Source organism: Molothrus ater, chromosome 1 (genome assembly GCF_012460135.2).
Source record: "Molothrus ater isolate BHLD 08-10-18 breed brown headed cowbird chromosome 1, BPBGC_Mater_1.1, whole genome shotgun sequence".
Lineage (NCBI taxonomy): Eukaryota > Metazoa > Chordata > Aves > Passeriformes > Icteridae > Molothrus > Molothrus ater.
In genome coordinates, this window is record NC_050478.2 from 93385409 (window position 1) to 93411644 (window position 26236).

At 44.8% G+C, this 26236-nt stretch overlaps 1 protein-coding gene across 3 annotated transcripts in view; it reads left to right on the top strand.

The window, feature by feature from the left end:
• The first annotated feature begins 1797 nt into the window (after positions 1-1797).
• RIPOR2 (RHO family interacting cell polarization regulator 2) overlaps positions 1798-26236 on the top strand; it is a 53091-nt gene continuing 28652 nt past the window's right edge. For 2 of the 3 annotated variants that reach the window (XM_036403530.2, XM_036403547.2), the window contains exons 1-6: positions 1798-1971; positions 20499-20625; positions 21766-21921; positions 22560-22638; positions 22854-22877; positions 23863-23916. In XM_036403530.2, coding sequence (XP_036259423.1) covers positions 1884-1971; positions 20499-20625; positions 21766-21921; positions 22560-22638; positions 22854-22877; positions 23863-23916 — 528 coding nt within the window. In that variant the 5' untranslated portion in view covers positions 1798-1883. Of the gene's footprint in view, positions 1972-2169; positions 2394-20498; positions 20626-21765; positions 21922-22559; positions 22639-22853; positions 22878-23862; positions 23917-26236 lie in introns of those variants that run through there. The other variant, XM_036403539.2, reaches the window with a different exon arrangement.

The window sequence follows — 26236 nt, forward strand, 5'->3', positions numbered from 1 at the left end:
GTGGGGCAAAGATTTTATCTAGAGCATCCATCAACCTACTCAGTCTCCCAGCTGTTTCAACAAGCACTGGGGGCAGAGAACTGGGAGTGTGTGTAGGGCTTGGTGTGATGGGGAGGAGGAGAGTAGCCTTCTGCATTTGCTATGCTAAACTATATTGAGAAAGCAAGAGAAACAGCTCATACATCCCTACCACACGTATTTGCATAGGATAGAGGATAATTTCTTGAAAGAGGAGGCTGCAATATGAATTAGGTAATTTGCATCTGCAACCTTAAATTCAAAAAAATCTTCTGCAAGATAAGATCAAAAAGGCCAGAGGGAATTGGTAACAATTGACCAGAACTGTAGGAAGCTCCAGGTTGAAGTAGGATGTTGCAATTAGTCTATGGCACTGAAAACCTTTAACAGATAACCAGGCTTCCACAGTGAGAGCTGCCACCCCCTAAAAGGCTGAAATGGACTCAAACACATATTAAGTGTGCATGATGAGACATTTATAGCTTTCAGCGTTGCCACAAATATTTCCTCTCCTCTTTCCCTGGCATTCCATAGCCCAAAGTGCACAGCTGCTTTTTCCAGAAAGTTATTCCTCTGCCTTTGCCTCAGAGTTCACATCCTGTGTGACACAATGAAATGGGGGAACAGTTGATTCAGTCAGAGATGTAGAAAGGTCACCCTTAAAATTCTGCCTTGGAGCTACAGCAGTGACATTGTGTTGGCACCAGCCCCTACACTTTTTCTAGTGGAGGAATGGGTGCCTCTGGAAATACCACAGCCCTGATCGCTGTAGAGCCCATCTGAACTCAAACCTTGGAAACGGCCTCTAGGCCCCAGAGGTCCACACACCAGTGTGAAGAGCATGCTTCTCTGCTTTTACTAAATGTGGAGTAATTTTGTCTCATTTCTACTTTCTAAGGCTACAGGGTTTATTTTCAGCATACAATATAAATAACTCATATTCATTGTTCCTGCTAAAAATTACTTAAGATGATAGGTCATCTGGAATTGGCAGCTTGGTTTTTTATTCAGGGACAGTTTTGGGGATTGTTTTACATGCAGAATGCTCTGCAAAACCTAGCTCTGTCTTCCTTGTCATTTCCTTAACTTCTTCATACAATATCACCCTCTGTGTGACAGGTCAGTGTACTCAATGAAAACAAAGTGGTGAGTCTACCTATCCTGACCCAAATGGGGAAAGATATGGGAAGGGTATCAGCATTGACTTCTCAAGCCTCCTTGGTAAATTGTGTCTATTTACCAACCCCATAGATTTGCCAGGGATTTCCTCTGCCCCTCACTCCCTCTTCCCCCAAAAAAGAGACACTTGCAGCTGTTTAAGAGGCACAAGGGAGAGCTTGTTTGAAGGACCCTACAACAGTTTTAAATGCTGGCAGAGGAACAGCAAATCATATAGAAAATACAACGTGTGTTTGGTACTTCTGTTGGCTGATGTAAAGTCCAGTATTAAAAAAAGTCACAGAAGAGAAATGAAGTCCTAAAGGTAGCAACAAATATATGCAAAATCCGTATCTCTCTAGAGAGATATATTGATAGTAAATAAGACTATGTATTTTGGAAGGAACACTACATTTGAAGAAAATACCTCACAGTCTCTGGGAAAACACAGCCTATTTTTTCTTGAGGTAACAGAAAAGATGCTTGAAGGAAGAAACGCAAGGTCCATTCATTGCAATGTTCTTTCATTTATATTCGCCTTTAACTGCTGTCTTCAGCCCGCCCAACATCCAAATTTAGAGCTTTCATACACACTCCTGACGGCAGCGGAGGCTGCAGCGAGTGGTCCACCGGCCGCGGGCAAGGCAGGCGGCGGCAGCCCGTTCCCTGCCCCACTCCAGGCGGGAAGGGTCAGAGGGATTTTGCAGATGTTCCGCCTTTGGGACAAACGGCCTGAGGGGCCAGACGCATCGAGCGAAAAAAAGGAAGAGCAGCACAGCCGCTTCTCCCAAAAAGGTACGGGGGCACCGGGAGCGCCGCATCCCGCGGGGCCGAGCCCGGGGGGCTCCGCACCCCCGCACTGCCCGAGGGTGGGGGCGGGCGGCAGCAGCACCGCCTCCGCCGCCTCCTCCGCCCCCGCCTCCCTCCCGCCGCGGCTCCGCAAGGAAAAGCCGGCAGCGGCTTCGCTCGCTGCCAGAGCGGCGGTGCGCGGCGACGGGAGGCGAGCTGTCCTCGCTTCTCTTCATTTTTGATTTTTTGTTTTCATTTTACAGCTTTAATTTTATCCTTTTTGTTTTTAGAAATTATTATTCGCTGTTTGTTAGTTTTCCAGCTGCGGGCGCTGCCGCCCGGGATGGGGCACCGCGGTGCCCGAGGAGCGCTGGGCGGCGGCGGGCGAGCGGCGTCCCGGAGCGGGCTGTGAGCCGCGGCAGCAACAGGTACCCGGCCGGGCTCCCGGAGGGGTGCGGGGCCCGAGCCCGCGGGGAAGGAAGGAACGAAGGAAGGAAAGGGGCGCTGCCGAGCGGGGACGTGGCCGAGCGCAGCTCCGGGGCTGCGGGGCTGGAGAGCCGCGCTCACAGGAGCGGGTCCCGACCCCGCTCAGCTGCCGGCGGCAGCGGCAAGGTTTTGAGAAGGGCAGAGATGCTCTTTTGGGGCGTCCCGGGCATGGTTTTGGGCTGTGATTGTGAAGAAAATCTTGAACGTGGGTGTTCGCTGAGGGACATGAAACTGGCTTAATATATTCTCACAGAGCGTGGAAGTGCTTAGCCCTGTTTCCATAAAAAAGTCTCGGCGTTTCCTTAGGTCTTGTCTTTCTATTTCCAGAGGGCTTTTATGGTATTACTGGTTAGAGGAGAGCTTAGACCCTCTTAAGTTCCCTTTACAGTCCTCTGGCTCGTTCCCAAGGACTGATGCAAACCCATTACACACTGGCATTGCTCTTCAGTTTACCTTTGAATGCCCTGGTTACAAAAGGTCACCCTAATCCTGTGACTGGTCTTTCTATTGCTGTGTTAGCCGAGCATTTTGCTCTCTCTCATTCAAAGTTTCAAAACGCTTTCTGGAAATTGTGTGCTTGTGGCCATGCTGCCTTTGCACCCTTTCATCCGTCTCGCTGGGAAGAGCTGAGTGTATTCCCAGTGTAATTTCAGCATTCATTAATCTGGCCATGCATTCAGCCACGCTCATTTTAATTACTGTGTTTGAGCTGCTGTCACGCAGCTGGAGCCCCGGGTAGGGAACACGCTTCCAAACAGAAACATCATCTTCTCCAGTGGTTAATTAGGTTTCACAAGTATCCCTCTCCTGCATAAACAAAAGTAGGAGCATATCCAAACAGAGAGCTTAAGGAAGGAGACAGGAGGAAGGTGTATGTCCTGAAAGATTCCTGTGCTGGTTGCCCAGCTGTCTTGGAGATCTTCACACAGTGGGAAGAGATACAACGTGATGTGGTTTGTGTGGCCAGACTCAGAAAGGTATCCACTGGGATGGGTTCAGAGCCCTGCTTTATAACCAAAATGGGCAAATGTGACAGATTGTTCCACGTTTAAATGAGTGTGGGTGGGTATATATGTTGCACAGTGGGAGTCTAAAGGAAGCAAAGTTTCCTTTTTTCCCATAAATCCAGTGTTTTCTAAGCTAGCAACTGAAGATTAGGACAGTCACTTAAGATGGTGTCTGTGCTGCCTGCAAGTGCAGATAAGCACTTGTGCAAAGTGAACTTTGACAATCCCAGCATTCATAACCTGATGCTGATTTAACTTTGGCATCCAAGCAGCATTTCGTTGACAAAGTGTGGGCTTTGGGGGTTTTCTTTGTTTTGTATTGTTTTTAAAAAGCAGCATGTTGAATTTCTTTCCAGGATCCTGCATAAGGAACAGAGCACTTAGCTTTGGCATGTTGCTACTCCTCTCTAGAACGACAGTACAGTTATATCTTAGAGCTTTTCCTGCTGCAGAATTAATATTTCTTAAATGCTTGGGAATGTGTAAGTGGAAAAGTGTGTGGTTTGTGAAGGAGCATCTGTAAGTGAAAAAGGTGCTTTTCTTCCCTTGTGCTTTCAAGGCACATGACCATTTTATTCACCTGTATCACAGAGCAAACACTTGGGCTAAGAGTGGTACCAAGCTCACAGTGGCATGCTTACATGCCATGCAGGGTTACCTTTTGCTCTTTGATATTTTTAAACCCAAACAGGCAGAAAGGTAACTTCCACACAAAGTGCACTGCTGGGAAAGGTCTGGGGAAGCCGCCTTGCTTTCCTGCTGGGGGAAGTGGGAGTGAGAGCTATAAGCAGCATTGGCTTTTTCCAAAAAAGGGATGGCTGGTTTGACACTTTTTTTTTCCTGATGCTATACATGTGGCAGTGACAAGCTGCTCCCAGACAACCCACTTAACTGGGGTAGTTTTCATCAGGCAAGCTAGGCTGGGAGCAGCTGGGAGATAGACAGCTTGTGTCTGTGGCCATTCAGCCTGCACAGAGCATCAGCTGAAAGCAGACTGGGAAGGAAGTGAGGACAGCAATGCCTGAACACACGCTCCTGGCACGGGCTTGTTAGAGAGGGCTGGGATGTGAATTAGTATCAGATAGGGGCCTGTCACATCGCTTTGAAGCTGTGTGGTTCCTGGATGACTCTATTAACAAAATGGGAGGGGGGAAAATGGTTATTTTCTCGCTTAGCAGGAGCTTGGAGGTAATTTTTTTGTTCACTCAGCTTAGAGTGCCTGCTGATTTTCTGAAAGGGAGGTTGCTAAAGGAGTTTCTTACTAAGAGATTTTCAAAATTAATCAGGAAGAGCACACACTGAATTTTTTTTCCCCTCCACTAGTTTTGCACTGATTGTTGCATTGATTCCAAGATGTGCTTGCCCCTTTAGCAGGCAGAGAGAAAGAACTGGGCCCACTTGGAATTTAAAGTCAAATGTGAAGTCTTTTGAGAGCAGAAGCAATTTTGCCCTGGAAGACTTTACAAACCATGGTGGCTGCACATTAAACACATCCCAGTGTCAATGAGAATTTAAGTTGCCAACATCTTTGTTTCCCATGCTGTCCTTTGTTCAGTTACACCAGGGCAAAGGGCAGTCTGTGAGCAGGGCTGGAGGAGGAATGGCCTGATGGGCTTTGCCAGCTCCCCATGAGAGAGCTGGAAGAAGGTCGGCAGCAAAAGCCAACCCTGGATGTAATAAACTGGATCATATTATAGCTCTCTGTCTAATGTCAGGAATGGCTTAGCTAAGGCTGGACAGTCAGCTCAGTTTGAGCTCCGTGGCTGTCCTTCCCTACATGCCCCAAATCAAAGCAGAAACTGTGTTTTCTTGTCCACAGCTCTTCTGCAGCTTTATTTCTGCTTCTCAGTGCAAATGCTGCTCATGCCCTCACTTATCTGCACCCTCGTAGGCTGTGTGGCTGGGCTGGGGATTAATCCTGTCCTGTTCCTTCCCATAAAGCTGGTGCTCTGGCACCTGGAATACCTCCAGGCAGGTATTTCAAGGGGAAAGGAAGCAGTGGGTACCTGGTAATCTTCTCTGGCAGCTGTCGTTATCCCCATCTGGTAGCTTAGGGACAAACAACCTTCAGCTCTTGTTTTACCAGTTTTATCTCAACCTACACAGAATGATAGAATGGCTTAGGTTGGAAGGGACCTTTAAAGGCCATCTAGTCCAAGCCCCCTGCATTGAGCAGGGACATCTTCAACTAGATCAGGTTCCTCAGAGACCTGTCCAACCTGACCTTAAATGTTTCCAGAGATGGGGCATCTACCACCTACCTCTCTGGGCAACCTGTGCCAGTGTTTCACCACCCTAATTGTAAAAAGAAAAAATTCTCATGTCCAGCTTAAATCTGCCCTCTTATATTTTAAAACCATTACCCCTTCTCCTATCACTACAAGTCTGCATCCAGGGGATTTGGATTAAATCCCTTGAATTTTTGCTCTTCAGCTCTAGCTTTGAAGTGCTTTTGCTGCTGGGTCTGGTGCTGTTTGGGAAGAAAGAAGATTCCACCTCTCTAGTCCCATCCAGGTTAATTAGGGAGCTGCCAGGAGCCAAGCCATGATAAAAAATGACAGTCTCAATACATGCTGCCCCACAGGATTTGGGAGGTGTGGAGAAGGGCAGGTTTATGGTGTACTTAAATTGCTTTTTGGTAGCCACAGGTACAGACCTTGCCTTGTTCTTTGCATACAGGCTCTGCACCCAGTGGACTCAAGAAGTGAGTCCTCTAAGCATGACAGAAGAAGTAACTGGCCTTTTTTTCCTAAAGTTATCTTTTTCTTGTGTCTTTTTATGTTGCAAGGGTATCCTGTAATTTTTACTTCCCGACCAGCATAAAAGAAATGACGGATTAGCACAGAAGTATGCGAGCATCTTTCTTCTTTTCAATGGGAGGAACAAATTGAAGCTGACAGCTCCCTGGAACCAGTGCAACACATGAAGTAGTCACAATAATACATTTTATCTTCCAGCCCTTTTAGAGCATCAGAAGCTCTCTGGTCTCTGATGCCTCCAGTAAGCTGACCTTGGCTGGCAGAGCCAACCATCTCATTACTGCTGTCCCACTGCTCACAGCCTGCCCTCTGTCTGGGCCCTCAAACAGCCTGATTAGCTGCAGCAGCAGCTATTGCTTTCCAGGTTGTGCAGCCTGCTGGTAACCCTTCAGTAACACCAGAACTGTTTCAAATAATCCCTTCTGTAATCAACCTATTTCTTTTGTTTTAATGAAAAAACCTCATCTAGCTGCAACGCCCAGAGATTTGTTGTAGATGGTTTTGTCCTGAAAAGCCTTATCAACAGGAAAACTTCTAGTCATCCATTAACTCCAAAAAGCAGTTGCAGCAGAGCAAATCTATCTGGTCATCACCAAGGTTCTGGTTTTAGCTTGTGCCTTTGCCTCTGCAAAACACCAGTCTAGACCAACCCTACCTTTTACTATTTATACATTTGTATTTGAGCTGACCAAAAGAAGGAACTCATTTTCAGTGAAATCTGTAAGAGACAGGCAAATAAGCATCTGTACATAGTGGCAGAAGGTTCATATTTCAACAGACCATGCAAGGTTGAACACCTGAACTTCCCTTCACTTTCCTCAAATTAACATCTTTCTGTCTGACAAGCCAAAACTGCTTGATTTGTGCCTCAGTGAGGTGTCTTTCTTCATTGTCAGATTTGTCTTGCATCCGCTAGAAGTCTGACTCTGAACAGAGGAATAAAACTTTTGCTTGTAGCGAATGCACCCCTTGAGGATGCCTTAGAAGCCTTGAGGATCAAGGCTTGTGCTTGAGCTTGAGATGGTGACAGTGGTCTGTGATACTGCTGCAGGCAGGGCAGATGGTGTCACTCTGTATTCAAAGTCTGATAGGCATTTTCTTGTTGTATAACATGAAGGAAAATGTATTATAGAATATTAGTCCTGATGTTTCTGGGTGTGTCGTGCCTGGCTTCATCTAGCCCTCACTGCTGGACCAAAGGCTGCAGCTGTGGTATTTTACCCCAGAGATACCTTTGGCCAGCTGGGTGCTGCAGCTGGGCACTCGGAACAAATCCAGGCAAAGTAGGAACTCAGTTTACCTTTGGTGGAAAAGGTTCAGGCGACAGGTGAAGAGAAAAGGAGCGGGTTCTATCGTAGAGTCTTAATCCAGAGTTTTATTTCAGGGTGCTAGACTTCTGAATGTCGTAACAGCTCCCTATAGAACTCCTGCCCGCATGGTCTCGTGTCCTTTTAAGCCCTGGGGACAGGGGGAGGGACAAGTGAGGGCCAACCAGGTGTGAGGAGGGGAAGGCTCAAGGGGTACAGACGCTTGGACAGGCCAATGAACCCAGACCAGAGGGGCATCTTTTGAACTTCTGCCAACCACACGACGCCTTGCTGGAATGTTAAGATTGATGGACAGCTCTTAGGCAGGACGGCAAGAGGGGGAGGGGGAGGGTTGGCACACCTGAGAGGTTGGGATAGGTGAAACAGGAAATCACATTGCAACAATGTATTCTCCATAATTAAGCAGGTCAACATCCTCTGTTAGTATTTAATTTTAAAATGTTTGGTTTTAAAACTTTTCAACTGTGGTACAGAAATAGTAGTGTATGTTACAGCTCTGTGCCCTAATATCCCTGCAAGTAGTCAGTGAGTCTCCTTGGGTTTGGACACACCTTTTTCTCTGGTCACCCCTGTAAGCATTGCTGGATCATGGCAGCAACCTGTGCACTTTCCTAACCACAGAGGCACGTCAGTGGGTGACAGTGCTGTTGCCAATGCTCAATTAAGTGTGTAATGTGTTGCCCTGCATGACTGACTGCCCTTTCCTTGTCTCATTCAGTACGTCCACAAAACAGTGTTCTGTTAGTTCAAAGAAGGACTTAGGTTTTCACAAAGAAGTCCTGCTGGCATTGGAAGAGTTGGCTGTGAGGTGCTCTTGGATTCATTCACAAGGCTTTTTCTTGAATTCACTGTGGCACTTGCAGGTCACATCTACTTAGATATACATAAAATCTTGTGTAGGAGAAGAGATGTTTGCTAAAAATAGAGAAGAATGTTTAGTTTATTAGATGTTCAGATTAATAAAGCCAGGAGCTGGAGTTGCTCACTGCAGTAAGTCATCTGCACTACACAAAACCAAACCAAAGCTATATTAAAATGCTAAGACTCAGCTGAGGCCAGAGAATAATCAGCTTAAAATTCTGCCTGCATAAACTAGGGTTTTGCTTTCTTTGAAATCAGAGGGAGATGTTGTCATCATCTCCCCAGATGACAGCTGGACCACAAAGACTTGTTCTGTCATGCAGGTGCTGGACTGGAAGTACTTTCAATACATTTGATTTCCATGCCCTACACTGAAAACAGAAGTTCTCTGAATGTTAGATGGCTTTTCATATGCAGTTAACCAGCAAAGAGTTGCTTTTTTCCCATTCTCTCCTAGCTCTACCCTTAAAAAGAAAACACTCATCTTTCCTAGTAGAGAAGGTGGCAGCAGTGGATCCAGTGTAGCAACTCCTATCTTAAACTGAACCCTGTACACAGGGTTCTTCCAGGCACTGTATTTCTTGTGGGCATGCCATGCTGCCACCAGCTGAGGAAGACAATTGCCTCCATTGGCAAAGGGGCAAAATAATTTTCCATCCTCATGAAAAGCCATAATATCCTCCTTTTCCTATATCCTTAATGATGGTCTGTTAATAAGACATGAATAGGAAAATGCAGAAATCAACAGAGAAGGAAAGAAGAAAGGAAGGGCAGCAGAGGACAAGCTATGGGGTCATTCCTAAAAGCTTGTCATTAACCTGCAATGGCCCCAGTAGATCTTTCTTTTAAATGGCATACTGTGGAATAGCAGGGATGTGCCAAGATGCACTGCCTTAATTTGTGTAATGAAAAGTTACACAAGATAATTACCTTGTAGTTCAGTGACAAAAGCCCTGTCAGATCTTTTTGGTTCAAGCTCTGTTTATCTGTAATGTCTCTGTGTCTAGAAAACTCACATAGTAACTAATCCTATAGCATAGCTGGAGGATATGGCATTTTAAACTCAGGATTTGTTTTTTTTTTAATGTCCACTACAAATTAAACTTATCAATTAACCCTGACTAGATCTACCTGCTATAGATTTAAGGTTTCATCTGGTTTGCATTGGCTTTGTCTGTGACAGCAAACTACAGACATTTGTGAATGTTTTTGGGCAGAAACAGCAGCAGGCACAGACCAGCCTGTATCTATGGCATTAAGCTCCCTGCCTTTCAGAGGAGAGAAGTACATCAGGACTGCTTTGGGAATGATCCTTGGTCCACGCTTCCCAAAATATGCCCAGTAGTTGTGTAAGAAAGTCCTTTCTGGGCCAAACCAGAACTGTGCCAGTGACTGTTCAGCGTAACCTCCTTTGCCCCAAGGAGCAGAAAGCCATTGCAGAGACAAGAGGGAACAGTTTTTCTGTGCTGAGAAACTCAAAGTTGTAGAATGGTTTGTGTTGGAAGGGACCTTTAAGGGCCGTCTAGTTCCAATCCTGCCCCTATCCTTCTAGTTCCAATCCTGCCCCTATCCTGAGCACCTTCCAGTAGACCAGGTTTGCTCAATGTAGAGTCCAAGTCAACCTCAAATGTTTCCAGGAATGGAGCATCTGCAGCTGCTCTGTTGTAGATTTTCCAGTGTTTCAACACCCTCATTGTAAATAATTTCTTCCTTTTATCGAGTCTAAATCTACCCTCTTTTAGGTTTAAAAGATTGCCCCTGTCCTGTTACTACAGGGCCTGCTGAGGAGTTGGATCCCATCTTTCTTATGAGCCCCCTTCAAGTACTGAAAGGCTACAATCCAGTCTCTCTGGAGCCTTCTCTTTGCCAGCTTACCAACCCCAACTCTCTCATCCTGTCTTTTTAAGAGAGGTGCTCCATCCCTCTGATCATGTCTGTGCCCTCCTCAGGACTCACTCCAGCATGTCCATGTCTTTCCTGTGCTGAGGGCCCCAGACATGGATGCAGTACTTGACATGGGGTCTCACCAGAGCAGAGGGGCAGTGTCCCTCACCCTGCTGCCCATGTTGCTTTTGATGCAGCACAGAATATTGCTGGCTTTCTGGGCTCCAGTTGCATATTGTTGAGTCATCTTGATAAGTGTTGAAATGAAATGTGGTTTCACAAAGTGGTGGCAAGGAGAGAAGGTCTGCCTAAAACTCTAGATGTTTTTTCAAGTGGTTCCTGTAAACACTTGTGTGTCTATAAAGCTGTTCTGCTCTTTTTGTGGATACCTGGTATAAGATAACTGTGTGGGACAGGGTTAGGATAGCTGTGTCTTGTGGCAAGTCTGCACACAGCTATCACCTTTTGTGTTTTGCTCAGCTGCCTTATTGGTCCTCAGCCCTCTTTTTCCAGCACCAGTGTCACAAACAGAAGCTTTTCCCAAGAGGGACCCTAGCATAGACCCTTACCCCATTATGCTCTTTCAGATGCTTCTTACAAATCCTTTAATGACACTGACCAGAGAAAATAGTGATATTTTGGGAGAAGTTTAGGCTGTTTCATGGTATTAGATATGTACTCTTATATCCTGTGGCTTCAAGAGGTTTTTGAAGCTTAAAATACTGTAGCCAAAGAGAATAATATACTCTGCCATAACTTTAAATAAAATTTATTGAAGTAATGTATGTAAGAAGACTGAAGTTTTGAATTTGAAAATGAGCTGAAGCCAAGAGACAAGCAAGTTGCATCAGAGCCAGACAGGCATTCTTGGTTGTGCATGGGCAGTGTTCAGCTACTTGATGTACTGCAAGAGAGCTTCAGACAGATGCTATAGCCAAATGTAAATGAAGTAACACGGGACTTTTATGGCAATGCTCTTTAAGTGGCCACTCTTGTAAGGTGTCAAAAAGAGTAAATAAATCCATTTCTGCAATGCTCATGTCTGGGAAAAGAACATCCAGCTTTAAAGATCTTCATCCTAGGACATGTAACAGTGTATCTTGAACAGTATTTTAGGGAGCAGTGTGCCATTACGACACTCCTGGAAATAGAATGATCATATAAACATCCACAGAGCTTTAAGTCACCCTAATCCCGTGTATTTAAAGAGGAGCAGCAAAGCGTTTGTATCTCATTAGTGGCTGAAGGGATTTGACAACAATGATGTTTTACTTTCCTTTCAGGGATGAAAAGCCTGGCGTACTTGTTTAATTTAGCTCACTCATGCTTATATTAGAACATACCTGGAGTGGATACCGAGAACAGCCAGTTTGTCTGTCTTGGCTGAGGGAAAACAAATAATCTCCAGAGCAGCCCACTGGTTATCCAAACCATCCTGCATGTGTTTACTTGATGCATTTACTTTCCTGCAGATGCAAAGAAATGGTTTCCTCAGCTTGCTGTCCTTGCCCATGTTGCTACCATCTGCATTAAATGAGGGTTGTCAAGCAGCAAAAATATTGGTGCAAAGTATTTAAAGAAATCTGCATTCTCAAGGACAACTTTGCTAGCCATTGCTTTTTTCTCCTGTCTCAGAGAAGATTTTTATATTCCTTCCTTGCACAGTCTGAGAAAGTGAAGACACTCTGTGCTGCTTACACTTGACATGCAAATTTAGGTCACTGCTCAGATTCTTCATGGATTTTGCCAAAGCACTCCCACTGGAGCTGCATCTATTGACATCAGGGCTGTCTTACTGCACTTGTGCTCAGATGGACTCCTGGGCTTGTTACTTCAGATGTTCCTGTTAGTCAGTAAGGGTCAAGGGAGACCACCCGCAGCACTCATGGGTTCCTAGGCCTCCCCTAACGCAAATGCTTGCCAAAATGGGCAATCAGTTGGTCACTTCTTGTGGTCTGAGCTAATAAATTAAAATTCTGCCCAACATCTATGGTCAACTGGGCATATGCTAAAAGTGGTAGAGAAGTAGCCAGGCTGCTCCTGGCTGGAGGAGTTCCCACAACCTATTTTGCATCCTGCTAGTCTTACTACTGCTCACAAGATTGCTCCTCGTAGTTTATCTCCTGATGCAGGGATAGATAACAGGGCTGCCCAAAGCCTTGCACCTTTATGACTGTGCAGTGCTGCCAGAATGACAGTGTGGTTAATTGTGTGCTCAGGCCACTCTGCTGAACCGCTTGTTAGGGATTTTGTGCAAGGTGGATTTAAAGCATGAGAGGATTGTTCTCAGCTGGGTTTCAGAAGTGCTTTTTCTTTAGATTATTTGCCAGCGCTGGAATGGCAGTGGGACTTTGTTTTTAATTAAATCTTACATTGACATAAAGAATTATCAGTGATGAGTAGAATTGGAGTTGACTTCTAATCAAAGATAATTCTGCATACTGGGGTGGGTTTGAGATAAATGAATATCAAATGTAATTAGATGGTCAGATTTTGATCCCTCAGCCACACTTATAAGTACAAAAACAAATTTTGCTTATTTATGCTAATGCCAGCTGCATATGATTGCCCTATGTCTCTAATGATGTAGGGAGCAAGATTAGGGAGGGCTCCATGTGGGCTCCTGCGCATGCTCACCCCAGCCACCAGTGTGAAATAAATGTTGGAACTGAAAAAAAAAAAAGGAGGTCAGCTGCCACGAACCCATCTGTTGTGTGCGGAGCCATTTAGGATCAAGTTTATTTTCCTTGGGTTTATTACAGTGAAATAACTCATTTGCATTTCCCTCTCCTTGGGTTTTCAGCTCTACCAAGGGGAAGGTGCAGTGTAGGTCTTTCTCTGAAGGGATGTTAAGCAGAGGCAACAAAAACAGAGAAACGGGGGCATTGCACTGAGAGCTCTTGTGAAGGAGTAGCTGCAAAAAGGGAAGGAGGAAGGCTAACTGTGGTATGAGACAAAAAGGGTGGTGATTTCACCTTAGCCACTGCCAATCCTTATTTCTGTGTTCTATGAGGTGATGAGAATTAGAGCCAAACACATGTTTTACAATAAAAATAAAATTAAATGCAAAGTCCTCACACTGACTTTGGTACCTAGACTGGTATGAGAGATAACTTACAGAATATATGGAGCTAATATATTGCAGTGGGAGCATCAGCTGTCAGGTTCTATGCACTTACAGCCATATCTACTTTACCATTGTGCTCTTGACCTGGACTGTTAGCTTTCTTCTTACTGTTGCTTTTTATGCAATAAAAAGGTTCATGTACATCATCTAGTTTGGGTAGGAGGAGCAGAAGAAGAACATGGGCTGTTCCAGATGGTAGACAATTTGTATTTCTGGTCAGGGTGTCTAGTGATGAACTAGCATTTGAATTAAAAATGCTCTTACATGCAACATTTAAAATGTTCTTACAGAAATGAGGCCATAAAGTACAAGTCTTTTTCCTAAGGCTTGTTACAATTTGAAACAAAAGCTGAAATTTGGTACTGAAATACTACATTTTCATTTATTAGAAACAGGTAATGGCACCTTGTGCTCACTTGCAGGGATTTCTGCATGAAAAAGTAAAGCTCCCAGCTGTGGGCTTAAGAACTATAAAAGATGCATCAGTTGCAGAAACATTTCTTTGTGCGTTGTAAGAACAGAATCCACCTGAATTGAAGGTATTGAAATACAGCTAATACAGGAATCACTGCAGTGTCCCTGATGGACATAAAGTCATCAGTGAGAAGTCTGCTCAAGCCTTCAGAGAGATCCTGCTGGACAGTCAGTGCTGAGGATGTCCATGGTGAGGGAAGAGACCACCTCAGGGAGAGCAGGACGAGCTGCAGTGGGCTCAGAGAAGATTCTTGCTGCTGCAACAGGCGGGGCAGAAGTTTTCCTTCCTGTGCTGTGGCTGCCAATGGCTTTGATGCCCACCCAAGCGTGTCCCATGTGCTCCCACATGTCTTGTTTGAAGGAGGGGGCTCCATCTCAGCTGCAGCTCCTTCTCTGTGCAGCACTGCTCTTCAGCCATGTGGGGAAGCCCACGTGGCTCATTCTGTACGCTAAAATTAATGTGTGGAGCTCACGGGTGTGCTGGCCTTTCACCGGCTGATGTAGGCTTGGGAAGTGTGCCTGTCGGTGCAGCCATATGCTACTATTTAGGAATATCTCTAAGCCTTGGACTTGGGTGGAACAAATGCACATGATTTTATTCTGGCAACCAAGAATAGTTCTTCAGATGGAGCTCACATGTCTGTACAGTTCTAGCAAATGCTGCCCTGCACAAGGCAGGAGCAGCCCAATCGTTGGAAACACAAAATGTGCCATGGAAGTTGTAATTTGTGTAATCGAGTGACCAACAGAAGACACCTTTCTACAGGTGCTTTCAGGAGACCCCCACCCCACAGAAATCTTCCTGACACGTGAAATTATGAGCCTGCTCACCCATGCTTAAGAGTTTTTGTCCTGAAAGTGTAAAAACTCTTGTGCAAGAATTTAATTTCTTGTGAACGTTTTTATAATGCTCCTGAGCACTCTTATCCACATAGCACTGTCAAATTTTTATGTTTAAAAACCCAAAAGGATGTCTACTTTCTCATCCAAGATGCATGCCTCTGTACCTTCTGGGAGCCTAGGAAGCATGGAAATCATAAATTCCAGGTGGTTATTTGGGCTACTAGCCATGCTGGCCTTGTATTGCCAAAGTGATTCAGCTAAATCAGAAGGAAGAAGTTGGAAAACAAATATTAAAAATTACTAGACTTAGGCTACGAAAGCAAGCAGCATGAATTGAAGGTGCACTGAATGAACTTGGCACTGAGCTGAGCATGTGTAAGTTTTAGAATATAATTTTGCTCTTTGAGCTTATGAGTGCAAAGCAGAAAGAATTGACTGTTTTGGAGGATGACATGACTATTAGGGCATAACAGTTCCTTCCCTTATTGTGGTTGTCTTTTGGAGAGATGCAGGGTCCTAATTGTCATCTCATTGCATTTAAAAGTTTTTCTCCTTTGTAGGTCAGCCAGCCCAATAAGCAGAATATAGACCTTGGCATAGATGGGAGAGGAAAATGTTCTTTCCTTTCATTAGTCACAAAGATATCAGCTCTTTTGTCAGACATACCCCAGGTTTGCAGGTAAGAAATGTTCCTAGCACAGCAAACAGAATTGGTTGACTTTTGTAGCCATCCACTCACATTAGTTAGTGGACCCCCTCAGCTCACCCTAACCTAGATAATTATCACTTGATTTTTAACAGGCAGCCTGCAGACCATCATAAATCAACATACAAACCACCTCACTGCAGGGATTGCCTCTCCTTAGGTCCAGAATGGACCTTGAACCATGCATCACACAAGAAATAATACAGGAAGAAAGGATGATCAAGGATGCTTTCAGTCACTCAGCCCTATCCCACATTCCCATTTAATCAGTGATTATACATAATCCCAAAGTGTCCTCGAAGCCTCGGCTGCAGACAGCTCCCTTACACCTTACAGCAAATTCTAGACCTGGAGCCATAACTGTAGCTGCTACACAGAACAGGAGGAATCAAGGGCACCCTCCCCACTGTATATTGCAGCTTTACATGGCTGTTAGCACTTGTCTAGCAAAACCAACTTCCCCTTGTCATGTGGTAGGCAAAAAATACCATCTCCAAACTGGTCATGTGGAAGAAGCAAAGAAAAAAAGGCTGTGCAAAAGTTAGATTAGATTTAGCAAATATGTTTCAGCCTAAATTTCCCCTCTTAGCTTGAATCAAACACTGTTTACCAAATATTTTGGTACTGTGGGAGGTAGAGGTCTATGCTGAGGGTGATGAAGAGAGGGCAGCCCTGTGAAAGTGATTGTCCCTTCCCCACTCATTAGCTCAGGCTCAGCTGCTTCCCCATTTCCAGACTGAAAGAAGAGCTGAGAGAGGGGACTTTTATTTCCCTGGGGACAGAGACATCATCAATTATCTGCCATTCTGTGCTGCAAGCTGTCAGCGAATAGGGCAGAGGAGTACTGATAGGATTTCACCTTATCCCTTGACTCACTGATGGGCTCATCATTCAACTGCTGTGCACTTAGCATGGGCTGTACTAATTATATTAATTATACTTCTACACAGGGCATACTTATATTAGCAGTAAGGAGACTGCTGTCTTTTAAAATGAAACATCCCTGGTTCATTAACTATATAGATTTAAAAGTGTAAGTGTAGTCATTATACCCACTGCTGAAGTGGACCTCTCAAATCACAGAAGCATTTAATATCATTTTGGATGTGCAACTTGCATTATATTGAGAGCAATATTTATGCTGCATGTAGAAGACAGTAGCATTATATCACATAAGTGCTAAATGTAGACTGAGAAACTTGATCGCTCCCTTGGCGTAGCACCAGAATGCCCTTAGCAGTGTTCAGCTGTGGGGATACCCATCAGGTCAGTAAGAGAGCTGGGTGAGTCCTCAGGGGCTGAGCCTTGCTGAAATTATACTAGCAACTGCACCCATGCAGATCATCAGGATACAGCTGTATTATTAAATTCAGAGGTAGGTTTATGTAGTTTATAGCAGAGAGACCTGTGAATGGTTTCAGAGGCAGGAAGAGAAACGCCTCTCAAGAGAGAGTGTCACAACAACATGACAGATACTCATCACTCAAAGTGTATTTGTGAGATGGGTATCATTAATAATCCATCGATGCGGTGCCCATATGCAGCCATTGTTTCTGTGAATCTGGGCCGAGGGGCTGATGCAGAGTCTGCAATTTTCTGAGGTTGGTTGGAAGTGTCTGAGATGTCATATTATGAATATTAGTTTAAATCTTAAGGACAGATGGTGTTGGTGCAATAGAGTCAACCTTTATCCTGACCAGTGGAAAATAACTGAACAGAACTGGGAGATTTCACCAGTTCCTACTGCTACCTCCTTTTATCTCAGTTTTCTTCTGTACAGAAATTAAACATACATTATTCACCAAGATTATATATAATATATAGGGAGAGGCCACAAGCCTATCTGGGCTCTGAGTTCTGACCATTTTATGCAAAAGCAAAGCAAAAGTAGCTCCAGGCAGGTCTTCAATTTCCATTTCAATTGCACTTCTTGCACATTTTTCTAGTATCTTGGGGATAGTCTTAGCTACTAAAGCCTTTCAAAGCCATCTGAGTGCTTGAGCAAAATAAAGAAAATAAATAAGTACATTCCTTTTCCAAGATTATTTATTTTTTAAGTTTGCCCAAAGGAAAAGAAAATCAAAACAGTTCCAGTGTTTCTGCACAGTCACATTTGGACACTAAGATTCTGTTCAGAGTGAAAGCCATTAGTGTTCTGATCATGTTAATAGAGAAGAGACATCATGCAGAAGATGCTAGCATTTTCACTACAGTTTTGAATCTAAAGCCCTTTTCATAGCCAGTGTAGTTGTGGTTAGCACCCAACTTCAAGTTTTGTTTTATCTCTTATTTTTTGAGAAATTGTTGGTGTTTATGCTGCTAAATCTCCTCTGACTGTCAGTGTTGTTTAGCTCCTCCTAGGTCTCCAGATGTTGTCAGGGTGTGTGTGTTAATCATCCTGTCAAGCTGTGCAAGTACTGAACACTCGCAAGGGATTTTCTTTCTGCTCCTTGGCACTCTGGACCAGATTTTTGATGCAAATCCTTGTATGGGAGCATGCAGATTGCAGCCTAATTGTCTAAAGTTTATTTGCAAACCCAAAGGGAACTTGCTGTGCAGCCCCCAGAGTACTGTGGCCGGGTGGTTTCCGCTCTGTCTCGCAGGAGGTGGCTCTCTGTGCAGTTTGAACTGTTAGACATAAGCTGACCCAGGGAAACTCTCTACCTTCTATAGGGATGTGAGGTTTGACCCTGGAAGCTGCAAAATGCCTTCTGGCAAGTGCTGTGCCAGGTATCAGCAAGCCTCAGCACAGCTCAGCCCCTCAGAGGTGTGCAGAGAGCCTTATGCATGCAGGGGTGAGTACAGAGCCAAATTTGGGCTCTCATTGAGCAAAGACTCAAGTACCTCCAGCTGTGGCTGGAGCATGTTTGTCCCTGTGTGAGTTAGCCAAAGTATCTTCTGAGAATTTTCTGGTATCTTCTGAGTTGGTGAGGAGCAGCAGCTCCAGAGCCTTTCTACTCCTCCATGCTCTCCCCTTTCCGTAGGTTTCTGCCCAACACAGGTGCTCATGGTCCTGCTCTGCCTGAAAGCAGCTTCTGTGTCCCAGGGATTTATCCTTGCTGTGGTTAAACTCTCTGAGCTGAGTTGGCTGCATCTGGGCTAGGCAGGGACACGAATGGTGAAGTACCATTGCCCGCTATCCACAGGGGAGGAGAAAAATGTCTTTCACTGCACCCCGTGTGGTATCTCTGAAGCTGTTCAGTCAGGGGGACACCCTCACTTCCAAAACAGGAAGATGTACTCTGGTTGAGTTGTGCAATAGAGAAAATGTCTCATTAGCAGTAGTGCTGGCAATGCTGGGACTGGAAGAAGTGTTTCTGGCAGTGTTCTTGCAGAAATATTCCTGACAAAGCTGTTTCTTGGGCAATGCAGTCTCCTCCAAAGAGAAATAGTAGTTCCTACTGCCACCCCAAAGAGTATTTGCCCAGTTTAACACTCCAAATTAAATATAACTGAGCAGTGCACAATGTTTCCCCACATATTTGCTTTCTGCAGTGAATGTTTGCCATGCAAGCACCACATAGCTCTGGTGCTTATCATTAATAAATATGTTCAGTTGTGAAGGCTCACAGTGTAGATCTCTGGCTTTCACAAATGGCTGTTTTATTGGGCACTCTCAGTCATTCCTGACCTGTGGGGATGAGAGGGTGGTTTAGACTTGCTGTCACCCCCTCAGCCCTGTAGGTCAGAGTTTCACAGAACATCAGCTCCACTGCCTGCAGGCAGCTCCAGCCCCTGCCATACCACCCTGCTTCATTACCAAGCTCATCCCTCAGCCCAGCTACTGGAGTGAAATGAACTGGGGCCATGAGGCAGGCTGGGTCCAGCTTTTAAAATAGATGGAAAAGAACTGCTAAAACCCCTCTTTTTCATTTTCTGTCAGGTTATTTTTAAGCTGGCCTAGTTTCTCAGTCCGTTTCACACCACAGTGGTGTCATCAGCTGAACTGACATCCCAAGAAGGATGGAGGCAGTGAGAGGATGGGTCCTGCAGGATGGGGGAGCTGTGTCTGGCAGCACCTGCTGACCAGCACCCTATTCTCCAACATCCCCAATTTCCTCCTGCTCCCTGCCCTGCTGCCTGACCTGTGTTGGCCATGGTGCTCCTCACAGATTGGTGGGGCCATTCCTCTTACCAGAGCAGCACAAAACCAAGCCAGCAGAAAAATCAATTTAATTGTCTGCCGAGGCAGAGACAAGAAAAACAGTGGATTAAGAAGAAAAGGAAGACAAAGGTGTCCCCCTTTTCCCTTGTGGCAGCAGACAGAGCTGCTGTGAACCGTAGCACTTCTCTGCTATTTATTTGTGGATGGATTGAAATCATCCTAGTTTAGTGCAGATGCCAAGCTGGGCATTGGAAATGAGCACACAGAGGGCAAGGGCTTCCTCCCTGCTGAGCCTCCCCCTCCCCCCCAGACACATGAAATGCAGAGCATACAGTGCCTGGAGCTTGTTTACTCCTCTCTCTTCACAGTGGAGGGCATCCCTCTCATCACGGCATGTCATGGCTGCACACACAGCCACTGTGTCTTCCTTCTCAGCAGCCCCTGGGCTGAGCAGCCATGGGAGCAAGGATCAAAAGGGAGCTGCAGGGCATTCGTGATGTATCAATCCTTTTTAAAATTATTATTGCGTATAATCACACTTTGCAGTGATGGTGAGAGCCTCCAAGAGCTCTGCACGCTCCCGTAATAATTCCCAGGACAGATTGGGATGCTGGGGCTGGGGGTGAAGCGTGCCAGGCATGGCAGAAATTGGGGATGGAATTGGGATTATCACATTGAAGCATCTGATTTCTAGTCCCACATCCAGACCCTCTTTGTGTCTCTGATACATTTTTCAGTAGACCCTGGGCTGGAAGTCAGAAGTTAAAATAGGATTCTTTTGGTCTTGAGTGGGGATGATTTGGAAATGCACACAGATTTGTGCCCTGGCTTGCAGCCCCTCGTGGGGTTCAGGTACCCCTTGATGTCATGGATGGATACCAAGCTGTCTGGCCTCACTGCCTGCCTTTTACTCTAATTCCACCCTCACTGACATGCTTTCTGTTGTTTTTCAGGAATATCTCCGAGGCTCCCTGACATCATGTCAATAGGATCACATTCATTCTCCCCAGGAGGTCCTAATGGGATTATTAGAAGTCAGTCCTTCGCTGGCTTCAGCGGGCTCCAGGAAAGACGGTCCAGGCAAGTGCCCTTGCTCTCTAAGGGGAATTTCAAAATCAGGCTGTAAGGGACTTCTGGGCTTTAGGGGATGAAAGGGGAAAGGAGGTGAGAGAGGACTTCTATCTTTCTGACTCTCTGCCAAATAAAATGTCCTAGGCTAAAATGTCTCTATATATTTTTTGTATAACTAAGGTGTTACCCTCAGCCTGTTTGCCTCTCCCCCATTAATGCAGGGCTTCCTCACATGCCTCAGAGCTGTGAGAGAATTTCAGAGAACAGTTTTAACTTATGCAGTGATCTTTTCAACATGTGAAATGTGCAGGAACACTGCACATATACACTTGCCATCATCTCCTGTTTAAGACCACTGCTGCCTAAAAGACAGTTTTCTCACTGCTGCACCACCACGAATCCAAAACAAAGCTGTTTCCCTGAGCTTAGCTGCTGAGCCTTTCTGTGCACTGCCACTTAGCTACACAGGACTTAGGGCTTTGAATCAGGCATGCCCAAGCCATGCAGTCCTGGATGCTCCCAGAGGCTACTTTACAATCGATTTTAACTTGTGTAGTCTCCCAGTGCCAGACCACCAGTTAGCAACTGAGGAGTAACAGCAGGCAAAGGGCTCCCACTGTCAGCCCAAGTCAATGATGGCTGTTAGATGCTGACAAAGCAAAGTCCCCAAAGAGGCACCTGTATGCAGCACAACTGTCCTCACTTTGCCATACACTGCATACTCAAGACCAGTGGTGTGATGCTGTTCTCCAGAAACTCTCTTAATCAAATCCCAGTCTTCCTTAGGACTTGCAGGCTTTGCACCTGAGATTATCTGGGCTCCCCTTTCTGTTTAGCACCTGGATGTAGCTCAGCTCTCTCATGGACTCTCTAATGTGAGTTAGGACAGGTATAGTGTAGGACAGAGAAATGTCTGATGAGCCTCAGACTTGGCCTTGCATTTCCAGACAAGCACTTATGTCTTGGGAAGCAAATAGCCCAGGCTGCTCAGATTCTTAACCCATAAAGAAATGCAGACCTTTAACTGGCAGGCACAGAAGCAGATTCATTTTTTGCTAGCAGAGATAATATCAGAAGATTTCTTCAAGCTACACTCCTTTGAGATTTCTGATTTATAGGATTTCTTCTCCTTTGATGTTCATTTTGCAGGTGTAACTCCTTTGTTGAAAATTCCTCAGCGCTCAAGAAGCCCCAAGCAAAGGTGAAGAAAATGCATAACTTGGGCCATAAGAACAGCACCACGCCCAAAGAACCCCAGCCTAAAAGGATGGAAGAGGTCTACCGAGCCCTGAAGAGTGGCCTGGAGTAAGAGCTTTTATCCTGTTTGAAGGATGAAGCTTTCTGTGACATTTTAGATCCTAGAGAAACAAAAACAGGGACCCTTCCTCCTAAGAGACGAAAATACACCTCTTGAAGTCTGGATTGTGACACTTGGTATCTAAAATATTTGTATGGGCAACAGGAACACAGGAGGCAGAATCCCATTTCCATTCACATTTTGAGAAAAGCTCCCAAATCTGGGACTTCAATTTCCCTCTGAGTTTTTTTTTCCCTCTGAGTTCCCTAGAGTCCTATCAAAGGCTTGTATTGCCTTTCAGATAACATCCCAGATCATAACAGGGCTTTAATCAGCCAGATACAGGCGTAGCGACTGGAAGGCACCAGGCCATAAACTGAGCAGCAGATTAGCTTACTTGAAACTGGTTGTTCAGTGTAAAGAGAACATTGAGCTCTTACACAGTTAAATAAGTGGGCTCCTATTTATTCCCAAAAAAGCAGCAGGGAGCTGCTTTTACAACAGATCAATGTAAATGAGTTTTTTGTCTGTAAACACATCCAGTGAGGAAAGCCATTTGTCAGGCAGATTTTCTTTTAGGATGGTCATCAGCCAGCTTGGTATGTGCTGCAGAGCTCATGCATCGTTCTCTGGTTTGTGTTTGCAGTGAGTATCTGGAAGTTCACCAGACAGAGCTGGATAAGCTGACTACTCAGTTAAAAGACATGAAAAGAAACTCACGCCTGGTACGTGCCATGCTTTTTCATGTGTAGATACACAGTGGCCTTCTTGAGGTGCTGGAGCAGCCAAGGGATGGGTGTGGGATACAGGGAATTTGCACTGATGCTCTTCTTCCCTTCAAGCCATTGTCTTGTTTGTGATTTCTGTTGAATGTCAAACACTACTTTCTCATGGTGCTGTTGTGTTGCAAAATTAATCAGTTTTGTGTTCTCTGTTGCAGGGAGTCCTGTACGATTTAGATAAGGTATGCTACTCCCTTCAACACTCATTTTGCAAGGAAGCATTAATATCCATACAATGTACATGGAAACCTTTCTTAGAGGGATCTGCTGGCCATGCCAACACCTCCATTTTCAAAGGAAGAAGTTCCACTCCCCTCCTCTTCCCAGGGGGTCTGGTATTGCCTACTAATGCAGCATCAAACACAGTGTGCTCACTGATCTGGCATCAAACGTACCCCACCAACCCTTTTTCTGAGGTCTGCCAGGTCAGACTGGCTCTGGGATGGCCACAGACAGAGAGACAGACCCCTGCCAGGCAAGGAAGGAAGGAAGCAGAGGAGAGACTTCCTTTTTTCTGTCAGCTGACAGCCATTAAATCCATTCCCTTGTGCAAATTCTCTTAGCCAGCTCCAGTCAGATGGGGGCTGATAGCAGTGCACCAGGGGGCTGGGGGGGATCCAGATCAAGCCCCAGTTCATTCCTGCTCCTGTGAGTTCTGAAGAAAGAAAAATTGAAAATACATTTTCTCTGCAGGAAAATTTGGGTGAAAGAAATTTTTCAAAAACATTTCCTGAAAAAGTCTGACTTTTTTTTCAGTCAAAATGCCAAGCTTGAGTTTATTCTCAAAACCAGCTTGCTAAGGAAGACAATGGATCTTGAAATGCAAAGCCTGATCAATATTAATATGGGATTTCAAAGTACTGAAAACATTATTTTTTAACCTAAAAAAAGCTCTGCTTTCTTTGTTGTTTTTTTTTTAATAATTAAAAAATAATTAGAAAATGTAATTTAAAAATATACATTAGGTAAAGGAGTGAAGTCGCTCCATTGTCAGCAGCAGCTTAAGAGTAGTAGGGTGGGACAACTGATTCTGGATTCATGGTCATGGAAATCCTATGTGTTTTAAGGAGGAGTATCTTGGATCCATTGGGACTAGCAGAGCTAGCGTGGCAGTGGCTTACTGATTTATTTAAACGTGCCTCACCTCTGCCTTTTCCTTTCTTTCAGCAAATCAAAGCAGTTGAGAGATACATGAGAAGGCTGGAGTTCCACATTAGCAAGGTAATGAGCTCTCTCCTATCATCTTTCTTCTGCATCTGTTCCTATATTATTGTGGAAACAAACCCTTGGCCTCCTGCTACCCCTTTGTGCTGGGGAGGCTGCTCCCAGATTGGTTGGTTTTTCCATGATAGGCTGTTGGTCAGAGCCAAAGAAAGGGTTTCCACATAGAGCCCCAAGGTCCAGCCATGCCCCGACACTCCCACATACTTTTAGGTACAGAGAGAACATTGGGTTGGAGACCTGCTGGGAAAAGTCTATCTCACAGCATGCTTATTGTCAGACTTGGGGTAGAAGGAGAGTTGCATCTGAAAGTAATTTAATTCAGCAGTTATCTCTAGCACACACAGCAGCTAGTTTGGATTTATTCCTGGATTTCACTGCTAATGCTTTTGCTGTGTGGTTTGGGGCCCACATCCACTTGAATGCATTGGTGAGAATATTGGTGCAGGTACTTGTGATTTACACTAATACATTTTAGAGCTGCATGAAATCCATGGCATGTATTCTCTTACTTATAAACATATCTGCTAGTGATTAGTTACTTTTTTGAGCCTGACAAAGGAATGAATTATTTTTGACAGTTGAAATGTCTTTTGAGAGTCATTTAAAAAGCATTTGTGCAGCTTCAAGTCCTCTAATTATGACAACCTATCCAAACCTTTTAATTTCAGTCCTCTTACTCTTGGAGCAGAAAATAAAAATATAAATCATGAGGCGATAGACTGAGATTTTGTTCCCCAAGCCACCTACTCCCTTGCTGGCAACATGAATGGCAAAAATTAGTACTTGAAGAACATTTCCATTCAAATCCTTCCCACTTCCGCCTGCTCAGAGCTAATGGTTTCTGGGTTTATAATAAGAGTGAAAAGCACCAAACGCAAGAGGTAATGCTGGTCAGTGTTACTCAGGCTTGCCAACTACGTGAGTTCACTCTCTGTAACCCATGGCAACAGAGACAAAAGGAACCAAGTGTGTGGCATTAAAGCCCACAGGCTTGGGCAGGTGGAGAAACATCTTTGTTTCTTATGACGGAAAAGTTTTTTTCAGCAGTTTTTAATCAGGAACACAGAGATGCCCTCTGTCTTTTACCTGCCACTGCTTTGTAAAGGAAGCAAGGCAAGGAAAATGGGGTGCACCACAGCAGATCCCACATACATGGGGAGCAGATGACCATGTCCTAGCTACGCTCACATGGGCAGGAGCAGGATATCAATCCCAGACCAAGGCTCCACTCCAATGTCAGAAGTAAATACCAAGTGACAGCTATTTATAGTAGCTGTCTTTAGCTTGCTGGCTAGCAAGAGAAACAGGAATGAGTACGAGTGCAGAAAGCTTTTTTTGTATCTTCAAAATGGTAAAATGTTACCTGTGTCTTCATTAACTTATGCTGAACTCTTTCACTTTGCAAAGCATGCCCTGTTTTGGGTAGGGTGCCCTTAGGTCAGAGGCTTCAGCCACCAGTTATCCAAGGTAGCCTTGTAAAAATTGACCCAAGGCTTTGAAGCCATCAGGAAGACAAGTCCTGTTCCAAACAAATTAGCAACATCACTTTTTGTTACAGGTTAAGCAGGCTTGGAAAATGGGGTTTGAAACATGCCTAGGTTGTCACATCAGGCTCATCTCTAATGCAGCACACAAAGTCACAGACTGATGAAGCCAAGGTGCTGGATGCTTTCATAGAGAGAAATTCTGCCATGAAAATCCATTGCTGAGCGGGAGCACTGTGGGACACAGAGTGACCTCTTCATTTCAGTGATAACAGTGGAAAAAGAGTTATTTTAGGTAAAACCCAAATATCCTGTTTTAGGAAGGGTGTTAGAAGCAGAAAGAAGAGACAGCTTCTTCCATTCCTATCCTTCTCCTTACCCTGATAGTCAGGTTAGAAAACCCACATCTTCTGTATCTGACAGATTTAGTTTATAAAAATATAAACCACTACATATAGCTGGAGTATATATGTACATAGATTACTCAGTTGGAGTAAATGTGTGTGTTTAGTACAGGGATTAGAGGGAAAAGGGAAACCAAAACATGAGGTGTGTAAATCCATTGCTCCTCTGAAGCTAGATCCAGGTGAGACTTCATTCAAACTGTGTGTGACTGTGCTTTGCAAAACTTCAGAGCCCTTACAATATGTTGGGTCCCTAAGTTATGTCAAGGGAGCATAAAAAAATGACTGGATGTAAGTGTCTGGGGGGGGTTGAAGTTCAAAATACTGTTTTAACTTGACATCAGCTGCTTGTAAGCGCTTTACTTGTGCTGATTCCTAGTATGACTCCCAGTTTCTGGAGGATGGATGGTAAGAGTTCAAAATATCAGT